This window comes from Vicugna pacos, chromosome 17 (genome assembly GCF_048564905.1).
Source record: "Vicugna pacos chromosome 17, VicPac4, whole genome shotgun sequence".
Taxonomy (NCBI): domain Eukaryota; kingdom Metazoa; phylum Chordata; class Mammalia; order Artiodactyla; family Camelidae; genus Vicugna; species Vicugna pacos.
Genome location: NC_133003.1, coordinates 22459229 through 22487212, shown reverse-complemented (window position 1 = coordinate 22487212; position 27984 = coordinate 22459229). Strand labels below are relative to the sequence as shown.

Sequence of the window (27984 nt, the reverse complement as noted above, 5' to 3'; positions counted from 1 at the left end):
CTCCTGCCCATGTGTACACATGTGCCCACACGAATGCTTGCACACAACTGTCCCCCCACATGCTGGGCCAAGTCTCCACCTGTCCCCAAAGCAGCTCTTCCTCACTCTCCCCATTCCCTGGCACCATATGGGAATGGTTGAGGAGCTACCACACCAGATGGACACAAGGTCGGGGGGGCAGGAAGCAACTCTTCCCTCACAGACATCAACCCTGTAACACCTCTCTCCTTGTCCTTGGTGGGCAGAGGGAGGTGAAGATGGGGGACAGGGGGATTGAGTAGAGGGTGGTTGAGATTCCAAGCTCCAGGGACAGGGCAGCTTTGCACATAGGGGAAACCAGTTCACTACAGCTAGAAGGATTTAAGTCAGGCATGAAGATGAACTTCCTGAAGAACTTGGAAAGTGTAGGGAGAGGAGGCCAAGAGTCAAACACTGAATAGGGAACTTCAGGAGAAAAATTTAAGGCCCTGAGGTCTCTTGGTTCCGACATAATTCTGTGGGCACCTATAGGGTAACCTCAGAATCCAAGGGGCCCGCTGGGTGGGGGTTCTTGGAGCAAAGGTTCCAGAGCTTCTGGGTGGTCTTCAGGATGCAGGGAATCCTCCAGGGTCCTCAGGGAGGCCTCCTCCACCCTTAGGGTCGTCCAGGCCTTCTGGGCAGCCTCAGGCAGGGGTGAGGGTGGATGCCCCCCACCACCCCTTCCAAAGGCCGCCCACAGGCCACCTGCCTGAGCCAGTCGAGGGGCACTATCACAGGCAAGCACACTAATTAAAACAGGAGCCACACCGCCCTCCCCAGTCACCCCTCGCTACCCACACAAATTACATTTTATATGTTTTTTATTTACTGTGTCACTTTTAATTAAATCTGTAATCGCCTGCCTGAGGGGGCATAGTCCCCGTTTCCCAGCTCAGCGTGATCTGAGAGTTTGGGCACGTGGTGTGGGTATGTGCGCATGGGACTGAGTAGCAGCCCCTTTCCAGGGGTGGGGGGGTCACAAGTATGTTCTGCAGGGAATGCGTGTGTGTGTATGTGGTCATGGATACCTGCAGGGCCAGCCTAGCCAGCTCTTGGCCCTTGACCTAGGCTAGGAACACCCCTCTGCCAGCAGCTAGAGGGGCTTCCAGGATGGTCTGTCTGTTCCAAGCCTGTCATTGTGCAGATGGGGAAACTGAGGTCCAGTTAAGCGTAGGACCTGCCAGGTGGACTCTCCCAGGGCAGACAGTACTGCGTGAAACATTTGAGAGCCTGACTTTGCTTTTTCCTTAAAGAGAAAAATAGAAATTGTACAACTCACTAAGCTTCTAAATTAGGAACAGGACCGTAACATACTGTTCAATAGGCACAGCCAATGCTAGAAATGTGTTTTGTTTCCACATTATGGTCAGTTAAGGGAAGCTGCAGGGACAGAGAGAAGGCAGTGAGAGCAAAAGGGGGAGGATTAGGCAGCAGACAAGACACCACAGAGGCCCGACACTCTGGAGGAAAAGGATCGGGGGAAGAATGCCCAGGAATGTGTTGGCGCCCCCTAGGCTGTGGGCCAAACATGAAGCATTTGTATCTTAAATCACAGTTCTTCATCTGCTCTGAAGATTTCAGTGTTTGGAGGTGCAGAGCCTTTGGAAGACATTCTCTGGTTCCTCTGGTTCTCACTGGAGGAGTGGACCTTTGATAGGGATCATTGGGAGGGAAGTAATGCCACCAGGGCTCCACTCGGCAAGAAAGGAGGGGGAAGAAATTAGAGGAAGAAGGAGCCCCTGGGGAGGAAGTGAAGTACAGAGGCCTGGCAGTAGTAGGTGTCCAACTCCTGCTGTTTTTCCTGTGTCCCACATGAGGGACAGGTACACTGTACATTCCAAAACATGTGCCACATGCACACATTGGGGAGTGTGCGAGGTTTACTGCTTAAGCCATCCCGAGTCTCTGCCTGGGTTGAGGGATCTGCAGGATGGAGTCCATCCATCTGAGAAAAGCCTTGCTCTCTGAGTGTGCGTGAGGGTGGGGCTCCCAAGGCATCACATATGTGCAGCCACAGAGGTTGGGGGAGAATGAGTGTGGGGGTAACTGGTGAGGGTTATGAAAGCAGGACCATTGGTGTCCTCCTGTAGGGGCAGGGTGGCGTGTAGGTATGAATGCATGTGCCCCTGGACCCATGGCAGCAGTCAAACTGCTGCGCAGTAGGTTTAGGGGTGAGGGGAATGACACATCTGGCTGGAAACACGGAGGTCAGATGCAGGTATATACCTGTTGTATACCTGCATACAGTATAAAAGTGCAGGCTGTTTGTGTGTTTGTGTGTTTGTGTGTGTGTGTGTGTGTGCGCAAGTGCACATGCCAGTGTTGGAGCAAGATTATGGCACAGCCCCTGCCCCTCCAAGAGCCCCCGCCCCCACCCCTGCCTGCTCCTGGCCCCAGTTGATTAATCATGGAGCTGAGTGGCTTCCAGCTTATCAGGTACCTTAATAGCTGAATAATTCCAACCCCATCATCGGGCCCTTAATTGCTTTCTTGTGGCTGTGGCCCGGAGTGCATGCTGAGTGGGTGAGCTCCCAGGGGACCAGCCGCTAGCTTCAGGCAGCGTGCTGGATGGGCATCCCAGCTCATAGCTCCCTGCCACCTGGGTGGCCCTTCTCCAGGGGCCACAGGCCACAGCTGCCCTGCCTGATCCCATGGAGCCTGGCTGAAGGGTAGGCTGAGCTGTCTCTTCAATGACTTGGGAGGGAGTAAGGATCAGGATGTCTTCCTGGAGCAGCTGGTGCAGCCCCAGCTGAGCCCTGGGAAGTGAGGGAGAGTCTGGGAGGCAGAGAGCAGGTGAGGCTTTTCTAGTGGGAGGCACATGCCTGGGAGGCACATGCCTGGGTGTCATTGGGATGAGGTTCAGCAGGGAAGCAGCCTACCCCACCCCCTGCTTCCCCTGCTAGCCACCGTCATCCTCAATGAGCTCAACTGGACAGAGGCTCTGGAGAACGTGTTCATCGAGAATCGCAGACAGGACCCCACGCTGCTGTGGCAGGTCTTCGGCAGCGCCACGGGAGTCACTCGCTACTATCCAGGTGGGCACCGGCCCATCTCCAGAGTCCACTCAGCACCCCACCCTCCTCCATCTCCCAGCCCACTCATTCTGTGGCGCATGGGGCAGGATGGTCACCGTGTCGGTGGTGGGTGCCCTGGCCACTGCTGCAATGCCTGCTACCAGGGCCGGGCCCTTCCCTGCCCCCTCACCTCCTTTCCTCCCACAGCCACCCCGTGGCGAGCCCCCAAGAAAATCGACCTGTACGATGTCCGAAGGAGACCCTGGTGAGCGAGCAAGGAGGGGCTGGGCAGGGACACCCCCTCAGCTCTCCCACCTCTCCCGTCTGCTCCCCTCCCTCCCTATATCTAGGCCTCTGAGCAGGGCGCAGCCAGCTCTATCCAATTTTCATTTCACACATCGTTGCCACTGGAAAATGGATCCCATCACCCAGGCAGGCCTCCCAGCTGCCTCTGCCCCCCATCCACAGCCTGGCACTCCATCCCCTCGGGACCAAGGGATTGGGCCACGGGGGTTTCCCCAGGGTAGATGTATCCTCTGTGGGGTTGGCCAGCCCCTGCCATACACATCTGAGCCCGGACACCCCTTCCCTCTGCTCTGCCTCTCCTGCAGTACCCGGTGGCTGCCTCCTCTGCCACCTGTTCAGTCCCATACACAGCTGGGACTCTGCCCTTGGGGTCTCAACCCAGGACAGGGGAAATGACAAGCCACTGAGGCCATGGAACATGTCTTCTGCCTACTCTCTTTGAGTTACCTGCTTAACCCTTCCTTGGGGTTGTTAATGTATTGGACCAGGTCACTCATGTCATGGGCAAGGACTATTTTATTAAACGTGGACCCTGTCTGGCCCATGCAAGGTATGCTCAATAGAAACGCATTGAATCAGTATGTGGGTGAAGGCAGGAAGGACCCACAGGGTCCCAGTGAGGCTGGCCCTAACTGAGGCTTCTCCTGGGCAGGTATATCCAGGGGGCCTCGTCACCCAAGGACATGGTCATCATCGTGGATGTGTGAGTGAGCAATGCTGGCCAGTGGGGTGGGGCCGGGGCTAGGGACGGAATCTGCTGCCCAGGAACATCATGGGGGAGCAGCTGAACACCTGAGGCCTACCTGCACCTTTATGACACACCCTTCCCAGGAGTGGCAGCGTAAGCGGCTTGACCCTGAAGCTGATGAAGACGTCCGTCTGTGAGATGTTGGACACACTTTCCGACGATGACTACGTGAACGTGGCCTCCGTGAGTGCCAAGGGTGGCAGGCGGGCAAGGAATGGGTCACCCCCTCCCGCCCCAGGTAACAGCTGCCTGCCCAGGCCAGCCTGAGGCCACTCACCACCTTCACTGTCCCCACAGTTCAATGAAAAGGCACAGCCAGTGTCATGCTTCACACACTTGGTACAGGCCAACGTGCGTAACAAGAAGGTGTTCAAGGAAGCTGTGCAGGGCATGGTGGCCAAGGGCACCACAGGCTACAAAGCCGGCTTTGAGTATGCCTTCGACCAGCTGCAGAATGTGAGCCCCCTGGGTAGGCGAGTGGGTGGCTGGGAACAAGCGAGGGCCCAGGCTCCGTGACACCAGGGAAGTCAAGACAGATGGCCTTGATAGCGCACCAACAGGCAGGTTGGGCAGAGCACCGTCTGCTGGGGGTGGAGGGGAGGGCCAGAGGGCCAGGCCCACCCAAGAAAAAGAGACCCAGCCCTAGACTAGGGAGAGGCCAAGAGCTGCCTGACTCCACACCTACTCCTGCCCAGTCCAACATCACTCGTGCCAACTGCAATAAGATGATCATGATGTTCACGGATGGTGGCGAGGACCGCGTGCAGGACGTCTTTGAGAAGTACAATTGGCCCAACCGGACGGTGAGGCTCAGCTCAGGTGGGGGCTGCCCTGACTCGGCCTGGTACAGGGGAGGGCTGTCCTCTGGCAGCAGCAGCAGTAACCTCAAGCCCCAAACAGGTGCGCGTGTTCACTTTCTCTGTGGGGCAGCACAACTACGATGTCACACCCCTGCAGTGGATGGCCTGCGCCAACAAAGGTACCTTGTCTGGGCATCACTGCCACAGGGCCTCCCTGCCATGACCTGCTGTCCATTGGGTTGGTTGTCCACCTGTCCTCCCATATGTCCAGCTTCCCAGCTGCTTGTTCATCCACTACCTGTCTGTCTTTCCATATATGTGACTGTCCATCTTTTATCTGGCTAACTTGTCCATCTGAGCATCTTTCTGCCCATCTGTCCAACTGTCCATTGTTCATCTGTCTCCCAGCTTGTCTGCTCCTGTGTCTGCTTGCTGATCAGTCTGTCTCTCCGTGCATTTGAGCCTAGCCCCCAGGTGGACTATGAATGTCACTGCCATCCTAGAATGAGGGACTTCAGGCCTCAGGCTTCTCCTTGCACCTCAGCTCTGCTTCCTTCCATTCCCACATTCATGGCCCCTTCCATTGCATTGGTCCCATTGATAGGGTAATGGCAGGAAGCACTAAAGGGACATGAGTTCAGGGGAAATTACACCAAAAAGAGGGAGCCTGAGGGACAAGTCAGGGCTGCAGATACACTACAGGGTACAGGGCCCCCTGTGCCATGGATCACAGGCCCACCTCTGTCTCCCCTCCCTTCATAGGTTATTATTTTGAGATCCCTTCCATCGGCGCCATCCGTATCAACACGCAGGTGAGACTGTGGGGGGGCTCCCTCCTCCCAGTCCCTTTTCCTTTCTTCTCAGGTAACACTGGGAACAATGGGCTGCGGTGGGGTGAGAGCGCCCCCTGGTGGCATGCTGACACATGGAGAAATGGAACAGGGAAGGTACAGTGGGAGAGGCTGACTCCTGACTCCCACCCCCGTCCCCTCCCCAGGAATATCTAGACGTATTGGGCAGGCCCATGGTGCTGGCGGGCAAGGAGGCCAAGCAGGTGCAGTGGACCAACGTGTATGAGGATGCGCTGGTAAGGCCTCTGGGCAAGGAAGGGATGGGGCTGGCGACCTTCCCCCAGGATGTGCCCACAGGGTGAAGTCCCATGAAGGCCCCCTTATGGGGATAAACCAAACAGAAGAGAAAGAGAGGTGACCTGTCCCTGTGCCCCTGCTCTGAACACTCAGGGTGGGGGCATGGCTGGCCACAGGAGTCTGACCCATCCCCCTCCTCTCCCTTCAGGGGCTGGGGTTGGTGGTGACAGGGACACTCCCTGTTTTCAACCTGACACAGGATGGCCCTGGGGAAAAGAAGGTAGGTTCCCCCACTTGGGAAGGGCTAGGCATGCCCGGGAGGTTTGGGCATGCCCGTAACAGGTCTGGGGTGGAGGATGGATTGGCAGGCCTGCAAACTGGACAGGGGCAGCTACTCGTGAGAGCAGCTTGAGGCCCTGGGCGTCGGGGGCTGGGCAGGGCTTCACCCCCCTGGAACTGAGCCCACTGCAGACCCCCATGCCTCTGCTTCCAGAACCAGCTGATCTTGGGCGTGATGGGCATCGATGTGGCTCTGAATGACATCAAGAGGCTGACTCCCAACTACACGGTGAGTGTCTACCTGCCCATCTGCCCTGCACTGCCCTCCCATGTGGACCCAAGGCAGACTCAGCAGAGACTAATGGGGAGTGCCACACCTCCGCGGAGTCCTCGGAGCTCAGGCAGTCAGGGAAGGCTTCCAGAGGAAGTGACCTTGGGTCTAGAGCTGGGATTGGCAAACTTTCTATAAAGGGCCAGACTATGAATATTTTAGGCTCTAAGAGCCCAAATACTCATACTCATATTCAGCTCTGCCGCTGTATTGAGAAAACAGCTACAGAGTAAACATAAATAAATGGGTATAGCTATATGTTCCAATACAATTTTATTTGTGGATACTGAAGTTTGAATTTCAGATAATTTTTAAATGTCATGAAATTGAATGCCTCTTTGTCAACCATTTGAAAATGTAAAAGTCATTCTTTGCTCACAGCAGTAGAGTAACATGCAGCGGGCCGGATGTGGCCCATGGGCCCCAGTTTGCCAACCCCTGGACTCTCACATAGGCAGAAGTGTCCTGGGTAGAAAGGAGGGGAAGGTGTACCTTGGAAACAGAGGGAACTCTCTTGACAAAGGCCTGAAAGTGGAAATCAGAATCATAAGCCAGGAAAGAGGCAAAATCAGTGTGGCTCACCCAGGGCCTATGGCAAAGGGAGCTTGGGATTTGGTTATGAAAGGATTGGGGGATGCGGCACGTGTGTCCGCACACTCAAACCTGAGCCACATGAAGGCCTGGTGTCGTTGGCCTCCATGTGCAGTGAGAAAACTGCTTCGAAGAGTTAAGGGGTGAGTCCAGGTCCTGCTCTTCTTTCTTTTCCACCTGGAAGGGATGACTCAGGGATTCCAAGGGTACAGTCTTCCCCCTGCACTCTACCAAGATGGGGACCAGGAGGAGGCAGTAGTGGAGAGGGCAATAGCAGCCCTGTGGGGCCAGTGAAGTGGAGAGGTCCCGCTGATGGACAGTACCGGAAGAACCAGGAGATGGGGCTGAGAAGGCCAAATCAAATCATGGTCCCACCGAGCTGGGCAGCGGGGGGCCAGGGCTGGTGCATGAAAGGAAGCAGCCTGCTGGGCTGGACTTGAGAGGTAGGCTTGGGGCCTTGTGGCATGGGGGTCCCTGGCCCAGGCAGGCAAACAGCACCCGCCAGCAGCATGGGAGGCAGGATGAGGAAGAGCTCTGGAATCCAGGGAATCCCTGCCCAGTCCTCCAGGCCCTAAGCCCCCAATCTATGCCCCCAGCTTGGAGCCAACGGCTATGTGTTTGCCATTGACCTAAACGGCTACGTGTTGCTGCACCCCAACCTCAAGCCCCAGGTGAGCCAGGTGGGCGGCCTGGAGGAGGGGGGTAAACTTTGTGAGATATGGACTCCTAACTTCCTGCCCTGCCTCCCCTAGACCACCAACTTCCGGGAGCCTGTGACTCTGGACTTCCTTGATGCAGAGCTGGAGGATGAGAACAAGGAGGAGGTAAGGAGAAGAGGCGGAGGAATGGGGTGCACCCAGAGCAGAGGAGGGCAGGGCACCCACCCCTCATGTTTCTGGCCCTTCCAGATCCGTCGGAGCATGATTGATGGCAACAAGGGCCACAAGCAGATCAGAACACTGGTCAAGTCCCTGGATGAGGTGAGAAGGTGGCAAAGGGGGACAGAAGGTCATAGTGGGCACCTTCCTACCCCCGATACCACCCCTGCCTGCTACCGCAAGTACCTGACCCAGCCTCTTCTCCCAGAGGTACATAGACGAGGTGATGCGGAACTATACCTGGGTGCCTATAAGGAGCACCAACTACAGGTGAGTGGGGCCAGGCTGGGCTGGCAAGGATGGGTAGAGTGGCCCCAGAGCCCAGTCTGAGCCTAGCTGTCCCTCCCTTCCCCACCCCCATCTGCCGGTTCTCAGCGGCTGTGACCATGATCCCAGTGGAACCCCAGCAGCCAGGTGCCCAGTCCCCAGAGGCCGTTCCTTAGCTGTTCCTAAACAAGCATCATCTTCTGGGAGCGCAGGACAGAGACATGACAGTGCATCTGATGTCTCCCCAAGCCCCACCACCCTCTCTACATCCCACCTTGGACTGTATATCTGGGCATCTGAATTCAGGATGTCAGCCTGAGCACAGTCACAGGCCTGCTCTCAACAGGCATCACAGCCCCGGAGTGGGTCCCCTTGCGGGTCACTGCAGGCTGTCTTCCATGTGCCCGGAGAGCTGGTCTCCTCACTGGGTTAGTGCCAGCCTTGCTTTTAGCTGGCTATCCCATGACCTGAGTCTCTGAGGACTGTGGGCCCCACTCTCATGGCAGCACCCACAGTTCCCAAAGCGTAGCTCACCAATAGTGTCCTGTCCCTTTGTGAGTTTGCTGCTGGGCAGGTGATGTGTTGGGGGAGGGCTGCAGGGGATGAGGGGCAGGGTGGAGATTTGCTTTGGAGCTGGGAGTTCTGAGGCCTCCAGGAGAATTTGGGGAGTGAAGGGTCCATGCCCTTAGGCCATGAATCTCCCATAGCTAACCTGGGAGAGGTGTCCCTGGTGGTCAGGGGAGGGGAGGCCACCACCTGGGCCTCTCTACCCAGCTCCAAGGCTGTGGGGAGGGAGTGCCAGTGTGGCCGGGTTCTCCCCAGCAGTGACCTGTGCTCCTCTCCTCCCCTCCTCCCCAGCCTAGGGCTAGTGCTCCCCCCCTACAGCACCTTCTACCTCCAAGCCAACCTCAGTGACCAGATCCTGCAGGTCAAGTGTAAGTGGCCCGGCCCCTGCCTGCGCCCTGCACCCCCCTGCCTCTGCCCCACATCCTGGCCGGCCCCAGGCAGCATAGCCAGCCGCTTGGGGCCAGGCGGCCCCTCCTGCCCAGTCTGCCCACCCCCCAGGCACCCGCAGGCTGGGGCACCAGCCATCGGAAAGTCTGTGGAACTCTGCATGCTCGCCTTTTCTCAGATTTGGTTCCAGACCATTCTCTCATGGTTTCTGTTGAGGTTTTTGGTTTTGGTTTCTCCTACTCCGTGTCTTTCCTCCTTAGCCTGCCTCCCCCGCACACCCCTGGGGGCTGCATTCTTGGAAGACACCTCCTCCTCTCATATCTCCTCCCTCTGCTCCCTGCTCAGCTCTCTCCCCCTGTGGGGCCACCCCCAGGGTCTCTCTCCCCACTGCCCCCTCTTCTGTCCCCGCTCACTTATCCTCCCTCATTTCCCTCCTCACCCCCTCTCTCACCTCACCTTCTGCCTCCATCACCTTCTGCCCCCTTTACTCTCCTTCTCTCCCACTCCCTCTTTCCTCCACCCGCACCTGCCCCGCACCCCGCTTTTCTCCCTCTGTCTCCCTTCCCTTCTGCTCACTCCCTCCATTTCTCTCTCATACATTCCCTCCCTCCCACTCCCCAGTCAGTCTCTCCCTCTCATCTCATGCCCGCCTCTCCCCCTCCCCTGCTCTGCTCCTTTCTTCTGCCTCCATCCTGGCCTCCCCGCCCCTCCCTGTCTCTCCATCTCTTGCCCTCCCTCCTTCTCTCCTCCCTCTCCCACTCCTCTGCCTGTGGCTCATCCCTGCATGTCCTGCTCACCCTGGGCCTCTCCTGAGAGGCCTCTGGAGCCTGTGGCCCCGCCTGCCCACCGCCCAAGGTCACTGGGAGGGAGGCTGGGGCTCCGGCCCCACCGGGCGCCCCCCCACCTGCCTGGCTGACCGGGGCTCATCTCCTTTGAGTTTTCTCGCTCTCTCTTTCTCTCTCATGTCGTTTTTTGCAAGAAGTTTCCTTTCAGTATGATGATGAGACACAATATTTTCATTCAAACAGCCATTGAATAAAATATTGTTTGTGCCCCTCCCCTTCCCCTCCCCCTTTTCGTTTGTTTTTGTGTTTGTGTTGTTTTTGTTTTCCTCGCTTTCTCTCTTGGTGGACTGTCCCAGTGCCAATCAGCAAACTGAAGGGCAAGTATATTCAGAACCAGTGCACCCTCCTCTCCCCACCCCAACCCCGCCCTCACGCCCCTGCTTGCCCCCCTCCCTGCCCAGGACCAGCCAAACCCCTGCTCTCCAGGGCTCCCCTTCAGCCTCCCCTGGGCTCCTCTATTTCTTGCCTTTCCTCTGATCCCTAAACCCCTGTTAGAGCCAGCAGCCCTTTCCCCTGGCTCTGCCTGCAGGGTGGTCTCCGGCGTGTTCTGAGAGCTCAGACCCTCTCCTCATCCTCCTTGCTCCCTCTGGGCAGGCCTCTGCCCCCTCCCCACCTTCTCTGTCCCTCCAAGACAACTCAACAGTGAGGACAGGGCTAGATGCTTCTCTACCACCTCCCACCCAGCAGGGCAGGGGGCCTGAGATGCAGGGGGTAGATCAGTCCTCAGAGGGGCTTATGTGAAGCTTCCTCTGGGATAGTTCTCCCTCCTCTGATCTCTCCAGTTTCTCTTCAGAAGCTGGCAGCCCTCCCAAGGGGAGACAGCAGGCTTTGGAAGCCCCAAACCCTGACCCTGGGGCAGAGGGACAAGATAGAGCAGCAGCAGCCAGGCCACTAGGGGAGCAAGGCAGACTGGACCATTCTGGGTGCTGGCCTAGGTGCTGAAGCCCCTGTCCCCTGCCGCCCCTGCTGCTCCTATAGAATTTGCTAAGGCTCATTGTCCCAGCCCTCCCCTGGGGTGCTGGCTGCTCCTAGGGAGAGTGGTCAGGTATAGGGGAGGTGTTCCTCTGGGAAATAAAGGCAGATTCGGGGACCCTGGCTGGGTATGGAAGGGAATCTGTTTGGATCCCAAGGGCCAGCAAAGGAGCCTGGAGGGAATCAGGCTGGCAGTGAAGAAAAAGGTTCTCACATTCAGAGTTACCCAAGCCAGAGACTTCTGGGAAAGGTAGGCAGTGAACTGGCAGACCCTGGCAAAGAACGGGGAACTGAGAGAGGACAGCACACAGGGTCTCTGCCTCTGGTGCACAGAGAGATGCCCCTCCCACAGAATGCCTGGACAGATGGGGCATGGAGAGCCATGAGGAGATGTCCTGTCCCCAGTCCCCATGGCCTAGAAGGAGGGGCTCCTCAAGAAGGACTAGGGGCTGTGTCCAGCCTAGTCCAGCAAAGGGGATACAGCTGCCCCGACTGGCCTGGGTGGAGGTGGAGGACATGCCCTACCCCCACTGGCTTGAGTTGTCTTTTCTCCCCCTCCCACATCCCTCCCAGTGACCCCAGAAATGCAGGGCCCTGGTAACAAATGCAATCATAGCATAGTCTCCCATCCTGCTCCCCCTACCTCCTTTTTTTTTTCCTCCTCCTCCTCCTCCTCTCCCAGCCCCAACCCTTCCCTGTCGGCTTGTGTCCAAACCCTGCCCCACAGTCCTATCAGAAAACAACAGTCCAACCAGTGACTGCCCAGCCCCTCCAGGGACCCAAAGTCCCCCTTCCCCAGAATCTTGCAGTGCATTGTGAGAGTATTTGGGAATAGGGAGACCCCTCTTCTGCAAAAATAAAGCCCTGGGTGACAAAGAGGTCGGAATCTGGGTGAAAGGATGGGAAGATGTATTGCCCAGAATGCGACAGACTGAGAGCAGAGGGACGCCTCCCAGATGCAGACCAGCAAGGTGGCCAGTCCACCTGGTCAGGGAGAGGCCACAGAGGAGCCCCAGTAGCCATATCCCCAGATTCACTCACAGATCCACACAGAGACACTCACACATGTGCACACATACTCACACATACTCATGGAAACATATACACACAAACATGCTCTCACATGCAGATACACATACATACGTGCTCACACACATGCACAGGCCCAAATGGTGGATCCCTCAACAGTACCCCATGCCTTCTCTGGAGCCCCCCAGCATTCTTCCCTGGCTGCTCTGAGCCCAAACAGGTCCTAGGAAGGGTAGAGACTCAGCCCTTCTTCCCCAGCTGCCCTCATGCCCCTGGCCCAGGAGGGCAGGTGTATAGGTTCAAGCAGCACTCCTGTGCCCTCCCATCTCCCTGACTCTCCCCCACAGTGTGGGAACATTCCCAGGCACCTCGATAATCTCCCCTCACCCAGCCTCCCACCCCAGGAAGGACCCATGGACCCCCACAATGCACTGCAGCCCACCCCCAGCTGCCCACACCGTCTCTGGTTGGACTGTCTGTGCCCGTGAGAAATCCCCCTCGGTTTGGCCATGTTGATGCCTGACATAGAACAAAAGCAAGACGTACCAAAATGCAAACAGCTGCAGCAAAGAAAGAGAGATAAAAATCCGCAGCCAAAAGCCAATTCCCTTCCTCAAAGTCTCTTTGGAGGCGAAGGAAGCTCAGCATGCGGTTTTTTCCATTACGGATGTGATAAGAGCGAGACTGGCGCCTCCCCCAGACCATGCATATATATAGCAGTGTGTGTATATATATGTGTGTGTGTGTGTCCGTGTATATGTGCTATACAGCTGTATGGGAGCATATACAGCCACGCCAAGGGACTCACTGCCGACAGAGGACCAGGCCCGGGCAACATATTGGCTATAACTGCCCTCCTCCTGCGATGCTGTAGTCTCCACAGGCCCTCCACCCCTCCCCGCCCGCCCCTTCTCTCTGGCTCGAACTTGAACGTTGGAAGTGGCGGGTTTCCTCTTTGCTGGTGTCTCCCTCCCTCAAGCCACCCTCTCCCCGTCCCTCCAGTCCCGTCAGCTCTGAGCCCCTGGCCTCCCGCCTCCCCAGCCCCCGCCGGATAACCCCCCGTTTCTGTTGCAGATTTTGAGTTCCTGCTCCCCAGCAGCTTTGAGTCTGAAGGACATGTTTTCATTGCTCCCAGGTAGCTTGCGTGTGGCCTTGCTGAGGTGTCCTCCCCAAACCCGACCTCCCTGGCCCCGCCTCCCGCACTGCTGCCTGGAGCTGTGTGTGTCTGTGTCCTGTGCAGTGTCGCCTGCCGTGCATCGCCTCATATGTGTGGCCGTGTGCATACCCAGGCCATGTAGCCACACCAGGCAGCAGTGGCCAGCTGCCCACAACTCCAACTCCCACCAGGCCTCTGATGGGAGGGTTCTGGACGCTCTGCTGACCTTCCCTGCCCTCCCAGGCCACCAGAAAGGAGACCTTTCTGCCCTGAGCTGGCTGTCCACAGCCCACCCCTCCCTGGGCAGCTGCTGCTCTGGCTTGTGGTGCCCTCCCCACCCCGCACCTGTCCTTGTCCTGTGTCAGTCAGTGTTTGTGTGGGTGTAGGGATCGAGCCAGCCAGAGCCCCTGTCAGCAGTGCCCCATCCAGGTGTGGTGGCTCACTGAGGATTGGGGGAAGGTACAGGGAAGAGGGGACAGGGGCTGGGAAGAGCTGCTCTTGCGAGTAAGGGATCAGGACCCAGCATAGACCTGGGCCTGGACCATCTTTGGCGTGCACACTCAGTGTGTACACACCACATCCTCACGTGCACACCCTCTGTCTGTTGGCCCACATCTGAGGAGGCCAGCAGGCTCCCGGGTGGTGAAGCCCTCCCTTCTGGCCTGGGCCTTGGATGAGGGCAGGTGGGTACAACTGACAGGGACCCATGGGCACCTCAGGCACCACACGGGGCTCTGGATTCTCCACATGTGCACGTGTGTGCATGAACCCACAAAGTTCTCTGTGACTCTCTGTAGACGTGTGTTTGTATTTGTGAGTCATTGTGTCCGTTTGTAAGAGTCTGAGTGTAAACGTAAGGTGGCTGTGTGCATTGATGACTGTGGGACTGTGTGAGGCCTGTGTGGTCCCTGCGGACCCTGAGGGAGCTCTGAGGGCAGGGACTGTGTTTGTTTTTGTCATCTCTAACTTTGGCACAAGAGAACTCAATAAATATGTGTTGGGTGAGTGTAAACGTACACACTGTGTGAGGAGGGGGCGGCAGGTGACCTGTATTTCAAGTGCAGCTGTGGGTTTGTCACTCGGGGTGTGTCAGGTGTGGCCTCTATACACAGAAGTGCAGGCTGTGTACAAAAAGGCCCTGGGGCCCAGGGAACAGGTAGGGGCTGAGATCTAGTCCTAGATGCCCTCGCTAAGCTGTGGGCCTGAGCACAGCCCAGGGAAAGAAAGCGTTTAAAAAAATTCCCAAGTTGCTGCCATACAGGCCAGCAGAGAGGTCTCTGGTGGCAGGGGCGTGAATGAGGGACTCAGCAGGAAGGATAGCTCCATCTACCAGAGGAGAAGGACTGCTCGCCAAGATTTCCTGGGGGAACAGAGCCTCAGGCAGGCCACCCCGCTCCCCGCAAACCCCATGTTCTCTGGACCCAGAGTCTGAGCCCAGCGAGGGCCTTGAGGAGGTGAGGGGTTTGGCCTGCCCACCTCTGGGAGAAGAGCACTCCAAGCAGAGGGAACAGCCAATCCGATGACCCACACGTTCCCACTGACTTCTTGACACCCTCTGCGGTATGATGGAAAAAACTTGAGGCTCAGGGAGCTTGAGTGAGTTGCCCAAAGGTACACAACCAGGAAGCAGCAGGATGAGGTCTTAGACTCAGGCTGACTAAGCTGGTGCTGCTACTCCACCCACTGTGCCCACAGAACGCTACAGCACACAGGTGGATAAGCCGGCCACGAGGCATTTCCTGGGGCCTCCCAGGTCCTCCGTCTGGCTCCAGCTACATAGAGGGTGAGGGGTGAGGGAGGTTGGGAGGCTCTGCAGAGCCATGCCCAGAAGGGAGGAACTACTTGGGTGGAGGAAGCAGACCTTCATTCTCCTGTCAGCTCTGCCCCTATTCAGACCTGGCAGACCACATGGTTGCTGCCGCCTGGAGGAATACACATGCCCTGCTCCCTGAGGCCTGGGCTTCTCAGCAAATGGCCGGACAGGCCTGTTGGGAAGCCTCAAACCTATTGCCTTGTCCAGCCCCCAAGCCCATTCTTCTTGCCCCTCCCCACCCCCAGAGAGTATTGCAAGGACCTGAATGCCTCAGACAACAACACCGAGTTCCTGAAAAACTTCATTGAGCTCATGGAGAAAGTGACTCCAGACTCCAAGCAGTGTGAGTGCCTGGTGGGGCAGCTGGGTCTGGGCAGTGCCCAGGCAGCAAGGGGGCAGCGCAGAGGAACCCAGAGACTGGGCAAGTGTGGAAATATGCAGGCCCAAGCCAAGGGCAGGTCCTGGGCCAGGTCATGGGGAAGACCCCTGTTGGAGCCTTGGGGGTAGCAGGGAGAGTAAGCAGGGATCCACAAGAAGATACTCTCTCCACCTCTACCCTCCCGTTCCAGGCAACAACTTCCTTCTCCACAACCTAATCTTGGACACGGGCATAACACAGCAGCTAGTGGAACGTGTGTGGCGGGACCAGGATCTCAACACGTAGGCACTACCCAGCCTATGGGGGCAGGATGCTGGGTTGGGCTCAGAGGCCCTGCCCTGCAGAAAGCAGGTCTGTGACCTCATCTCCCTGCTGCCCCAGGTACAGCCTTCTGGCCGTGTTCGCCGCCACCGATGGCGGCATCACTCGCGTATTCCCCAACAAGTAAGTGACCTGCCCCACTACCTGACATCCTGCCTCTGCTTGGGACCCTGCCTGTCCTGCTGCCCAGAGGCCTCCTTTCACCTACTGAGACCACTGCTCCCACAAGCCACCCCTTCCACCAAATTCTGCCTGTCTCGGGTGACCAGGGCAGCTGAGGACTGGACAGAGAACCCTGAGCCCTTTAATGCCAGCTTCTACCGCCGCAGCCTGGACAACCACGGCTATGTCTTCAAGCCCCCACACCAGGATGGTGAGTGTCCCCCACAGCACAGCAGGACAGTGCACATTGCACAGCAGCGTGTGGGAAGCTGAGGCTTCCCTGTCTGCTCAGCCAGGGCTAGGCTCTGCTCTGAAGGCCCCTCTCAAACACGAGGCTGGCTGAGACTGGGTCAGAGGAGAGAGGGCTAGGCTGTGCCAAACCCTATGTTGAGTGCTGGGTGCTCAGGCTGAGGTCAGCCTTGACCTAGGCTTCTGGGCCCACAGGGCCCTGTATAGAGTGTTCAGTGTGGCTGCCAGCCCCTACTCCTGACCACCCACCCTACCCCCACCCCCAGCCCTGTTAAGGCCACTGGAGCTGGAGAATGACACAGTGGGCATCCTCGTCAGCACAGCTGTGGAGCTCAGCCTGGGTGGACGCACACTGAGGCCAGCAGGTGAATACCCAGCATGGAGGTGGGGAAAGAGACAGTGGGCAGTGTGCTGCCCAGGTAGGCAGATATTGATGGCCCCTTGCTCTCCCCGATAGTGGTGGGCGTTAAGCTGGACCTAGAGGCCTGGGCTGAGAAGTTCAAGGTGCTAGCCAGCAACCGTACACATCAGGACCAGCCTCAGAAGGTATTTTGTCAGGGATGAGGCAGTAAGCCCAGAGTCCCCAGGAACTTCTACCAGTCCTCCCACTCAGAGTGGCTCTGGTGCCTATGGGGAGGCAGGGGCTGTTGCAGATGACCTGGGGACCCAGATGTATAATGGGTGAGGGGAGGGGAAAAACTGATAGCACCTTATGGTCCTTGTTCTGTGCCCAGCAGTGCGGCCCCAGCAGCCACTGTGAGATGGACTGCGATGTTAACAACGAGGTACGTGTTCCCTTAACCCTAGCTTACTCAACTCCTGGACACCTCCTGGCAACTCCTAGCCCATCCCTTGGCCAGTGGGTCTTAACATTCCACCCTGACTTTACAGCTTTACCAGAACTGAGGGGGACAGTACCCCCTCCACTCAACCACTGGATTACCAGGGTCTGGGGAGGAAGGTCTGGGCCTGAGCCCCTCTCCATCTTCCTCCCCCTTCCCCATCTCTCAGGACCTGCTCTGTGTCCTCATTGATGATGGGGGATTCCTGGTGCTGTCAAACCAGAACCATCAGTGGGACCAGGTGAGGGTCAGGAAGAAGGTGGAAGGAGGCGGTCTGGGTTTCTGAACCTTTTCAGGGAGTGCACTGCCAGCCCTGTGACTACCACTCCCTCCCGGCATCCCCAGGTGGGCAGGTTCTTCAGCGAGGTGGATGCCAACCTGATGCTGGCACTCTACAATAACTCCTTCTACACCCGCAAGGAGTCCTACGACTATCAGGCGGCCTGTGCCCCACAGCCCCCAGGCAACCTGGGTGCTGCACCCCGGGGCATCTTTGTGGTGAGCCCGGGCAATGCCTGGCCTGGAGATGGGGGGCTGGGAGACTTGCCCACAGATGACCCCACCATCTAATAGAAAAGCTGGTGGTAACCTGGGCCCAGGGGCAACAGTGGGAGCCCATGCCACTCTCTCCACTGCAGCCCACCATTGCAGACTTCCTTAACCTAGCCTGGTGGACCTCTGCTGCAGCTTGGTGAGTCTGAGAGGGAAATGGGAGAGGGAGGGTGCTACCTGACCAGGAGTGTTCGAGAGAAATGGAGCACGATACCGGCCTCTGCTGACCACTCCCACTCGGTGACCCGTGCCCTGCAGGTCCCTGTTCCAGCAGCTGCTCTATGGCCTCATCTATCACAGCTGGTTCCAGGCAGGTAGGTGGGGCTTTGGAGGCTCCTCCTCAAAGCTCCTCCCCAATCTAAGCAGAGACCGACCCCAGGGGGAGGGGGGGGCTCACGGCTGAGCAAGGCTCAGGGTGCAGAGGTGCGGCTGAGGCGCTCTGGGCCCTCGCAGAGCCCGCGGAGGCCGAGGGGAACCCCGAAGTGCGCGAGAGCAGCTGCGTCATGAAACAGACCCAGTACTACTTCGGTTCGGTGAATGCCTCCTACAACGCCATCATCGACTGCGGAAACTGCTCCAGGTGCGCGCGGAGCTGAGCGGCGGAGCAGGGCCGGGGCTGCGGCGGGGAGGGGCTGGGCGGAGGGGATGGGGCGAGCCTCAGCGCTCCGCCTTCCTGTGCTGCCTCCAGGCTCTTCCACGCGCAGAGACTGACCAACACTAACCTTCTCTTCGTGGTGGCCGAGAAGCCACTGTGCAGCCAGTGTGAGGCTGGCCGGCTGCTGCAGAAAGAGACTCACTGTATCCTGCCCGCGCCGCCGCCCGCGCCCCCTCCCGCCCCGCGTCCCCTCCTTGCCGCCGCCTCCTTGACTCCCCACCCATGCCCAGCGGACGGCCCGGAGCAATGTGAACTGGTGCAGAGACCGCGATACCGGAGAGGCCCGCACATCTGCTTCGACTACAACGCCACGGTGAGGAGGTTGCGGTGGCCTTGATATGCCGCTCCCCTCCCCCAGGGCTAGCGCGGCCCTGCGGCCCCCCTACCCGCCCCGCCCAGGCCGACCGGCTGCTCCTTGTCTCTTCCCGCAGGAAGATACCTCAGACTGCGGCCGCGGAGCCTCCTTCCCGCCGTCATTGGGCGTCCTGGTGTCCCTGCAGCTGCTGCTCCTCCTGGGCCTGCCTCCCCGGCCGCAGCCTCAAGTCCACGCCCACGCCTCTCGCCGCCTCTGAGTGCTCCCTCCCTGCCAGTCCCCTGCTCCCCCGCCCCACACTCCCCGCCTTAGAGCCTCACCCCCTCCCTCACTGAAGGACCTGAGCACGCCGGGCCCCCAAGAGTCTGCACCTGGTGGGCAGGGAGGTGGATTCCCAAAGGAGAGCGTTTCAAGTCTTTGGCCCCAAGCCACATCTAGCGCCTGAACTGTCAAAAGTGTCCCAAGACCCCTCATTCCCACTTGACTTACTCGCCTCTCCCCCCAGGACTGGGCCAGGGAAGACACAGTACTGGTGCCAAACCAGGCCTGCACTGCCCACCCTGCCCTGAGGCTCCGTTTGTGTGGGAGGCCTAGGTCTTGCCCCAGCTGAACTCCTCTAACCTGGTTCTTCTGCCCTACCCAGGACCAAATTTGGATTCCCTGGGAATCATGGAGGAAGTTGAGATGGGCAGTTTGAGGCCTGTGCATCCCAGCTTAAGTCCTAGCAGAAGAGAGGTTCTTGGGCAGCCCTCCTGCCTCTCTCACGCCTACAGCCACCTCTCCCTCACCAAGCCCTGCAGGTTGCAGGACAGTGACTGGCTCAGACACACCCCATACACATCTGGAGCCCTGAGGGCAGAAACTGGACTCACATTAAACATATCCAGGAGGACACACACAAACACAGACGTGCACAGACACACACAAACACACACATACCGTGGGGTGGGGTGGGAGTCGGGGCTCACAAAGCCTTACACAGGATGAAGGGTTGGTGGGAGGGTTGGCACATGCACACTCCATCTCCTGCTCACCATCCGCCTCTAATCTGACCTGCAGCCCAGCTGGTCCTCCGTCTCTAAAGCTGAATGTCAAACAGTGCCAAATGCTGGGGCAAGGGGTGAAGACCCCTCTGTCCCACCCTAGCCACCAGTGTCCCCTAAATGCCCCTCACTCCACCAGGTGCTCATTGTAACCATTTCTCACTAGTGTCAGGCCTTCAGTGGGACCACATGCCACTGCCTGCATCCCTCGGCAGAGGAACTCTCACCGGACATTGCCCCTTGCCTTAGCGGGGTGACTTGATCACTGCTAGCTGGGTCATCCCACCCCCAGTCTGGCCCACACTCAGGCCTGTGCCCACTTCCACACACACTCCCTTGCCAAACTGCTCCTCCCTGCTGAACACTTGCACACACGTAAACATATATACACACTCTGCACACACACAGGCTGGGCCTGGGCTCATCTTCATTCTGGTCATTTCCCCCAAAGGCATCCCAGCCTGGGGGCCAGTGGGGGACTGAGGGCAGGGGGATGTGGCCGTGGGGCTCAGATGGAGTTGGAGGAGGGGGGAGGGTGATGCATTAATTAATGGCTCCGTTAATTAATGTCACGTTGCTTGTTGCTTTCTCAGTGTGTGTGTATGGTCCATGCCTGCTGCTGGTGCCAGGGTGGGTGCCCAAGCTGTACACCCAGCCTGGATGCCAGCCATGTCTTGCGGGGGCGTGTGTGTGTAACTGTAGTGTAGTCAGGTGCTCAATGGAGAATACAAAAATAAAAAAGAATCAAACATATACAGAAAATATATATTTTAAGTTTAAAAAACAGAAAAGCAGACAAAACAATCCCCATCAGGTAGTTGTCCAACCCCCGGCTGGGTCTGATCCTTCTCATCACCCACCTGACCTGGCTGCCCCTTGCCTCGGGCTTGGGGGATCTGTTGGGGGCTGGGGGTCCATTTTCTCTTATCTGCCCTTTTTTTTTGGTTCTATTTTGTACAGCAAGTTGGACAAACAGCGACAAAAAAGTCAAGAACTTTGTAAAATATTGTGTGTGATTCCTTGTAAAATATTTTCAAATGGTTTATTACAGAAAATCAGTTATTAAATAATGTTCATATTTTCACTTCAAATGATTCCCATCCACTGTGTCTGCCCTGGAGTGAGGATTGGGTGGCCTGAAGACACGTGGCCATGACCTCAGAGCCCCACTCACCACTCAACTGGGAGTGAAGGCCGTAGGAATCCTCGTTCCTGGAGGGTGTAGGGAATGACGCTTCCCAGGCCTCCTAAGTGCCAGAACTTTGGTATCCTTTGTCTCATACTGTTCTCAAAAACCTCCAGGAAAAGTTTTCTTTAAAAAAAAAAAGTCTCCAGAGGCTCAAGGCCAAGACTGTGGAGGAGAGAAGATGGAGATGAGATGCTGGTTTATGCAAGCTTCTGGCCATAGGGTCAGACCACCTGGGCCTAGTGGGCAGGTCCTCCACTTTGGAGCACAGAGTGGGTACCTGACCTGAGTCCGTGACCTGGTGCTTGAGGGCCCAGTGCTGTCTGGTGGAGGGCAGGGTCTGGCGCATCCCCAAGTATGATGGCTGCTCCATCCCAGCCCAGGGAAGGCCTGGTACCCTCAGTGGCCACTGCACCTCACACTGGAACCCAACTTTGAGTCTCTTTCTGCAGATCCTCTCAGACTTCCTTCTGGCCAACCCTACACCTTTGTTCACTTTAACCCCAACTTTCTCAATATCAGCCCTATTCTGTGTGACCTTCCCAGTTCTTTTCAAAGGGAAAGACCAGGGCAGAGGTTTGCCAGTGCTGCTGACAGCCGCTCTCTTACAATACATATTCCAACTCTGTACTCACCTGGTGGGCAGCCAGCTGAGTCCTCACCACCACCTTAGAGTTGGATACTAGTTTATCCGATACCACAGATGAGCAAACTAAGGCTTAAGAGAAATTCTTTCTCCCAGTGAGGCAAGAAACCAGCAAAGGTTTCAGAGGGGAGGTGGCCTGTGGCGGGGGGGCCTTGGATGCTAAATAAATGGAAGAGGGCATTCCAGGCCTTAGCGAGGACACCCTTCCTCACTCCTCTTGTGGCAAGTTCTGGCCACAGAGCAAAGCCTAGCTAGCAACCCCTGAGACAGCTCCCATGCCCCACAACAGCCCCAGAGGTCCTGGGGTATAGTTGCGCTAAAAAATACAGAACATCCAGTCACATTTGGAATTTCAGATAATCAACAAATATTTTCAGTATATTGCCAACACTGCATTGGACATAACTATACTGAAAATTGGGGACCTGCCTACACTGACGAAAATTATTCATTGTTTATCTGAAATTCCAATTTAGCTGAGGGTCCTGTATTTTGATTTGCTAAATCTGGCAACCCTACCCTGGGGTGGCATCCAATGGGAACCTAGACCCCAAAGATAAAGGATAGCAATACCCTTTTTAACCAGGAAGGTTATGCACACATTGGCAGTTGGGCTCAAGTCAGTGGAAGGAAAGGATTTGGTACTTTATAAATGATCTTTGTCATATAACTATTTCAATTATATGCACATTTTAAAAAAGTAACTCAGTACACACACACACACAAATCAGTTTGCACAAGACACAAGCTGCCTTAAGTCACGTTTCAGTGAGGTAGGGGCCCACGGCCAGTCTGACCGAAGTTTGTAGAGAGACCTCTTTTCATCCAGGTCAGTTATTGTGGGGAGGAGCGTCACTGAGAGAGGCCCAGCCTTGCCCCTTTTGGGTGCTGGAGACCTGAGTTCTAATACAGGCTCCACCTCACTTGTAATAAGGGCAGCTTGGGCAACACACTGAGCACCCGGGGTGGACTGGTATTTTATACCCCAGGTACCTTGGATCCTCACAGTAGGTCCTGTCATCACCTCCATTTTATGGTCCATGAAACTGAGTCTAAACAAAGTCCAGGAACTTGGCCAATGTCACACAGCCGCCAAAAGGCAGAGCAAGAATTCCAACCTGAGTCAGGTCCCTTACACCCCATACAACCTGGGCCTGGCATACAACAGGCCGCGGAAGTTTCGGGAGTTCACACCCACTGGACCATCCAACATTCTATCCGCACACCCGTCCACAGGACACACCCACTCAGACATACAGGCACACACAGAGCCACTCTCCCCGGAAATTCAGCAAATGCTTTGCCTGCAATAGCGCTGCCGCTGGTACCCGCCGCTCCCCCGAGATTAGCTATGCTCGTTCACCCTCTCCCACCTCCGAAGAACGACGGAAACGGCCCTGAGAACTACAACTCCCAAGCACACCTTCCTCACACCACCAACAGGAAGGGCCCGGGCGCATAGCCTCCTGGGACTTGTTGTTCTACCCAGAACCCTGATTTCCGCCGGCCCCGAGTTGGGCTGGGGACTCCATGTCCCAGCATGCCGCGGAGCCGCAAGGCCGACGCTCAGAGGGCATCCTGAGGCCGCCTGGGACGCGCAGGCGCAGCGCCCCTGTTTGTCGGCGCCTGAGAAGGGAGGAGGTACTGCCGAAGCCGAGGCCGAGGCCGAGGCCGAGGCGGAGCTGACCAGACTTGACTCCGGCCCAGAACTAGGCTCCAGTACCCCGCGGACCGTAGGGTCTCAGAGTGGATGGAGGAGACCGAACCCTGAGATCACCGCCAGCACGGTCGCCGTGCCGCAGGGCCCACAGGGCAGGCAGGCAGGCGCGCTGAAGCTGCCCGGGGCCTTCCCCCAGGTCCCCGGCCCCGCGACCAGGCCCGGCTCTGCCCTTTGGGACCAGAGCCGACCCAACCGGAAAAGGAGCCTTCACCGGGGCCATAGGCCAGTGATTAGGCCAAGGCAGGGCCTCCCGTCGGGGCCGACTGGGACGAGGCCCCGGGGAGGCCCCTAGCCCACTAAACCCTTCCCTCAGGCCGACTCCCGCCGGGAAGATGCAGCGCGCCCTACCGGGCGCCCGCCAACACTTGGGGGCCATCCTGGCCAGCGCCAGCGTGGTGGTGAAGGCTCTGTGCGCGGTGGTACTATTCCTCTACCTACTGTCCTTCGCCGTGGACACGGGCTGCCTGGCGGTCACCCCAGGCTACCTCTTTCCGCCCAACTTCTGGATCTGGACCCTGGCCACCCATGGGCTGATGGAACAACATGTGTGGGATGTGGCCATCAGCCTGGCCACAGTGGTGGTGGCTGGACGTTTGCTGGAGCCCCTCTGGGGAGCCTTGGAGCTGCTCATCTTCTTCTCAGTGGTGAACGTGTCGGTGGGGCTGCTGGGGGCCTTTGCCTACCTCCTCACCTACATGGCTTCCTTCAACTTGGTCTACCTTTTCACTATCCGCATCCATGGCGCCCTGGGCTTCCTAGGTGGTGTCCTGGTGGCACTCAAACAAACCATGGGGGACTGTGTGGTCCTGCGAGTGCCCCAGGTACGTGTCAGTGTGGTTCCCATGCTCCTGTTGGGGCTGCTGCTGCTGCTGAGGCTGGCCACACTGCTCCAGAGCCCAGCACTAGCCTCTTACGGCTTTGGGCTGCTCTCCAGCTGGGTGTATCTTCGCTTCTACCAGCGCCATAGCCGAGGCCGAGGGGACATGGCCGACCACTTTGCTTTCGCCACCTTCTTCCCGGAGATTCTGCAGCCTGTGGTGGGGCTGCTGGCGAACTTGGTGCATGGCCTCCTGGTGAAGATAAAGATATGCCAGAAGACAGTGAAGCGCTATGATGTGGGTGCCCCATCCTCCATCACCATCAGCCTCCCAGGCACAGACCCTCAAGACGCAGAGCGGAGAAGGTACTGTGGAATCTTCCAAAACCTTGTCAAGCTAGGAGAGTATTTATTGATCAAGTCACATCCCATCTGTTGAATTGCTTGCTCTGTGTAGGCTGCTGGCCTACAGTCAGATATTGGGGCAGATTCAGAAAGAGAAAATCCAGTTTGTGGCCTTGAGGGGCTCAGCATTTAGGTGTCTGGCTGCAGGAGGTACTTTGCAAAATTAAAGAGTAAAAGTTCCTTTTCTCACCACTCAGTCCACTTAAGTTTCAAGAAATGAAAAGCTCCTGCTTTTTGGAGCTGTGTAAGGGGCTGTTGGAGAGCTAGGTACACATAACCTTGGCCTTGTCTCAGAATCTCAGAATCCTAGACCCTAGTCCTGTGGGAGCCAGAGACAACCCGCTGGTCCTTGCTTCCCTGTGAGGGAGGAACAGAGAAAGAGACCTAGAGTCCTTAAGAGTTGGTCGGGGCCACCCCAAATGCTGAACCATGCCCTCTTCCTAGGGCTTAATTCAGATTCTGTTGTTTCTCTACCACTTATTGAGAGCGAAGCTTAGGGTATTACTAGACCTACCCCCATCCTGCCCCCGACTTTGGCAGGCATTTGTCACCAAACCTAGGAGACAGTCACCTGACCCATTGAGGGAGCCTGCTGACCATACCAGGGAGTGGAGATAACCTTTCCATTATCTGTAAACCAAGCCATGTGTACCATGAGGAGTCCCAGCTGAATTATTCACTTGGCCAAGGCAAGACAGATCTTTTTTAATCCAGCTCTTTCTCTCTCATATCTCTGGACTCACCACAGTGGTCACAGCTCAGTTTCCAACATTATTCTTAAGTTTTTCGATGCAGTTACTTGAGTAGTGAAATCTAGAGCAGGATCTGTTCCTACTTTCTGCATTTGTCAAAGGCTTCTGTTTTTTCTCACTGTGAAATGGGTTCTTAACAAGCAGCTTTATGGATTCAGCTGGAGTTTTCCCTGTGTTTTACTCTCCACTGGGGCTGTGAAGTTGAGTGTGGGACACAACCCTTTCCTGAAGGAGTTTCCAGATAGGGAAGGGCCACAGGTAACTGTGGTCCAAGGTGGAACGTGTTGAAAAGTACACACAGCATGTAGCAGAGCATAACTCTAGGCCCTACAGTTTGTGTCTCTATGGCTAATGAATCCTAAAGACTGAGGTCTGTCTTAACCTTACATGGTGGGGAAGATGGGGCCAGGAGGCTGGGCCTGGTAGAAACTGAGCTGTCCTCAGAGCTGTTCAGGTGGGCCCAGACCACAGTGGTGGCCCCTCCTCGAGTGAGACATCTTGGTTAGTTAGAGTTGGCTGGACATTTGAAAAACCTCTGCACAGGCTAAAGAAAATGGACAGGTTCAGGCAGGCTGGGCTGGGGAGGGAGGGATGTTGGGAAGCTGGTTCTTGGTTTAGTTTTGATGTTTTTAGCTTACTTGGGGATGGGGGTTATTCCTCCAACCAGTTTGACATCTGGCTGCATGCCACTCCCTGACCCAAAGGGCTACCCTATGATGGTGGGAGGCAGGGTTTCCTACCTTGGACCCTTGTGAGGGAGTGATTAGCGTGCCACAACCTCTCCCTTGGCAGGCTTTAGACAGAATTGGCAAGGGAGTCTCCAGATTGGGAGCCTGAGTAGCAGCAGGGAAGAACTATCCTGTCTGTCCCAACTTGCCACGTGTCAGGGTCAAAGTGTGCTGGGGCTTTCTGTGCCTGTGTTATTGCCTCTTCTGGTACAGTGGAGATTTTAGTTCTCTGCTGGAACTTGGAAGGCTACACAGGTCCCCCATGCTGGTGGCAGAGGTTGAGGCATCAGCGGCCCACAGTGACCACTATTACAAGTGTTACCCGGCAGTATGAGCATTCCACCTCTTGGTAGGGCAGGGTCCCGAGTGCACATATATATCTTCTCGTGAACTTTCCCACTTCCCCCCAGAGTTGGGTCTCCAGGGGCTGCCCAGTGGAACCAGGAGGCTCTGGCCTGTGTTCTACCCATGTGGCTATTTCTCCATCTCTGCAAGGACTCAGGGTGTCCCTGCTCTAAAACAAGTCCTGGTGGCTTTGGGGATTCTTCGGGAAGGAGAGTATTTGAGTCAGTTAGGAGGGATAGGTTGATCCAGGTTGGCCCTGTTTCCCAGGCTGAGAGCCAGGGCAGGTGCTTGAGTTCCAACCTTCCCTACAGACCCTTGTTGGGAGGCTCCTTAACAAGGAGAGGCGGAGAAGTAACAGCTTTCTCCTTAGATGTGATGCCAGTGCCCAGCAGAAACTCACATGTCCAGGGACTTGCCCTTCCACCTGTCTGCCCTGGGACACCAGCTCTGCCTAGTCTTAGGCACCATCCTCAGAACCATTCCTAGGGCTGGCCTGAGGGCAGCCTGGCATACACCCAGCTGGCCTTCTCAGCCTGGAGGTGACCCAGCTATGGAGGGAAGAAGGCTCTACAGCCTTTGGGTCCTCATTCTGATAGGAGAGTGGGTCCTAATCCAATCCCTGAGGAACCCTGGGCCCTGCATGGGGAAGGGGAACATGTAGGATTCTGAGAGGGGAGTCCGAGTAGTAAGGCAAATCAGTTTCACAGGGGAAGAGTGCAGGACATGAGGCAAGTCCAGACCCTGAGTGACCTGTCATCTTTTCCCTGGCCCCAGGCAACTGGCTCTGAAGGCCCTCAATGAGCGGTTGAAGAGAGTGGAGGACCAGTCCGTCTGGCCCAGCATGGACGACGATGAAGAGGAAGCTGGGGCCAAGGTGGACAGCCCTCTGCCCTCAGACAAGGCCCCCGCACTCCCAGGGAAGGGGTCTGTCCCAGAATCCAGCTTGATCACCTTTGAGGCAGCTCCCCCGAAGCTATAACTCCTGACCACCTTGACTGTAGCATCTCCTCTCCCAAGCCCCCACTTGACACCCTCTCAGCTATTCCAGGGCACTGACTGCTCTGAGGAGAGGGAAGAAGGCCTGCTGGGGGTTGCCACAGCCTTCTGCTATTTCTCGCCAACACTACCCAGGACTCTTGCTACCTGGTTCCAGTTCCAGACAACCACTATGCCAGGCATGGGGCCTCTGAAGCATCAGCCAGCCCAGGCCACCTGAGGTAAGACTGCACCTCAGCAGGCAGCCCCAAGCAAATGGCTACAGGGACACTGGTGCCATGGCTCCTGGGCCAACCCTCACGCCTGATACTGGTTGCCGAGAGCCCCGAGCCAAGGCAAGGATTTGCCAAAAACGTTCTGGGGGTCCAGCCAGTGCAGGAGCCAGCACAGGGCTGCACATCCCTGCCCACCCCCAGAAAGACTATGTTCATGTCAGGATTTCTGATTCCCTCTGCTGTGGCCATGGCTGCTTCTGGGCCAGAACAGTCACAGTTCCCAGATATTTTCTACAGGACCACTTGAGTGGGCAGCCAAGCCCAGCCTCGCAGTATCAATAAAGCAGTTCTTTGAGGTATGGCTCCTGGGCTCTGTCAGACTGCCTTGTGCAGCCCCCTCATCATATGCCACTGCAAAGTTAGGCAGGGACTTTTTACTCTAGGTTCAAGGGCTTGGTCCCCAAGGCTCCTCCAGCTGGATTGAAAAAATCATTGCCCTCACTCTCCTTCCCCCAGCACACTCCCCTCCCCGCCACCACATATCCACTGTCAAGCAGCCTTCCCAGAGC

At 56.9% G+C, this 27984-nt stretch overlaps 2 protein-coding genes across 5 annotated transcripts in view; both read left to right on the top strand.

Annotated features, from left to right (window-relative positions):
- The window catches only part of CACNA2D2 (calcium voltage-gated channel auxiliary subunit alpha2delta 2), a 136977-nt gene extending 116288 nt beyond the window's left edge, over positions 1-20689 (top strand). The window contains exons 7-38 of one of the 4 annotated variants that reach the window (XM_072941334.1): positions 2922-3053; positions 3240-3297; positions 3991-4041; positions 4170-4269; positions 4384-4542; positions 4782-4889; positions 4987-5065; positions 5649-5698; positions 5884-5973; positions 6183-6254; positions 6468-6542; positions 7772-7846; positions 7928-7999; positions 8084-8155; positions 8262-8323; positions 9179-9255; positions 13195-13255; positions 15335-15432; positions 15659-15749; positions 15850-15912; positions 16059-16162; positions 16467-16565; positions 16658-16746; positions 16938-16985; positions 17212-17283; positions 17388-17540; positions 17681-17733; positions 17853-17908; positions 18048-18174; positions 18283-18392; positions 18480-18562; positions 18681-20689. In XM_072941334.1, coding sequence (XP_072797435.1) covers positions 2922-3053; positions 3240-3297; positions 3991-4041; positions 4170-4269; positions 4384-4542; positions 4782-4889; positions 4987-5065; positions 5649-5698; positions 5884-5973; positions 6183-6254; positions 6468-6542; positions 7772-7846; positions 7928-7999; positions 8084-8155; positions 8262-8323; positions 9179-9255; positions 13195-13255; positions 15335-15432; positions 15659-15749; positions 15850-15912; positions 16059-16162; positions 16467-16565; positions 16658-16746; positions 16938-16985; positions 17212-17283; positions 17388-17540; positions 17681-17733; positions 17853-17908; positions 18048-18174; positions 18283-18392; positions 18480-18562; positions 18681-18821 — 2780 coding nt within the window. In that variant the 3' untranslated portion in view covers positions 18822-20689. Of the gene's footprint in view, positions 1-2921; positions 3054-3239; positions 3298-3990; positions 4042-4169; positions 4270-4383; positions 4543-4781; positions 4890-4986; positions 5066-5648; positions 5699-5883; positions 5974-6182; positions 6255-6467; positions 6543-7771; positions 7847-7927; positions 8000-8083; positions 8156-8261; positions 8324-9178; positions 9256-13194; positions 13256-15334; positions 15433-15658; positions 15750-15849; positions 15913-16058; positions 16163-16466; positions 16566-16657; positions 16747-16934; positions 16986-17211; positions 17284-17387; positions 17541-17680; positions 17734-17852; positions 17909-18047; positions 18175-18282; positions 18563-18680 lie in introns of all 4 variants that reach the window. The other 3 variants (XM_072941333.1, XM_072941332.1, XM_072941331.1) reach the window with 3 other exon arrangements.
- A 2344-nt stretch (positions 20690-23033) lies between these two features.
- Positions 23034-27774, top strand: TMEM115 (transmembrane protein 115). The gene is made up of 2 exons (XM_006196349.4): positions 23034-24340; positions 26979-27774. The coding sequence occupies exons 1-2, from the start codon at positions 23490-23492 to the stop codon at positions 27181-27183; spliced, it is 1056 nt and encodes a 351-aa protein (XP_006196411.1). The 5' UTR covers positions 23034-23489; the 3' UTR covers positions 27184-27774.
- Positions 27775-27984: the final 210 nt, after the last annotated feature.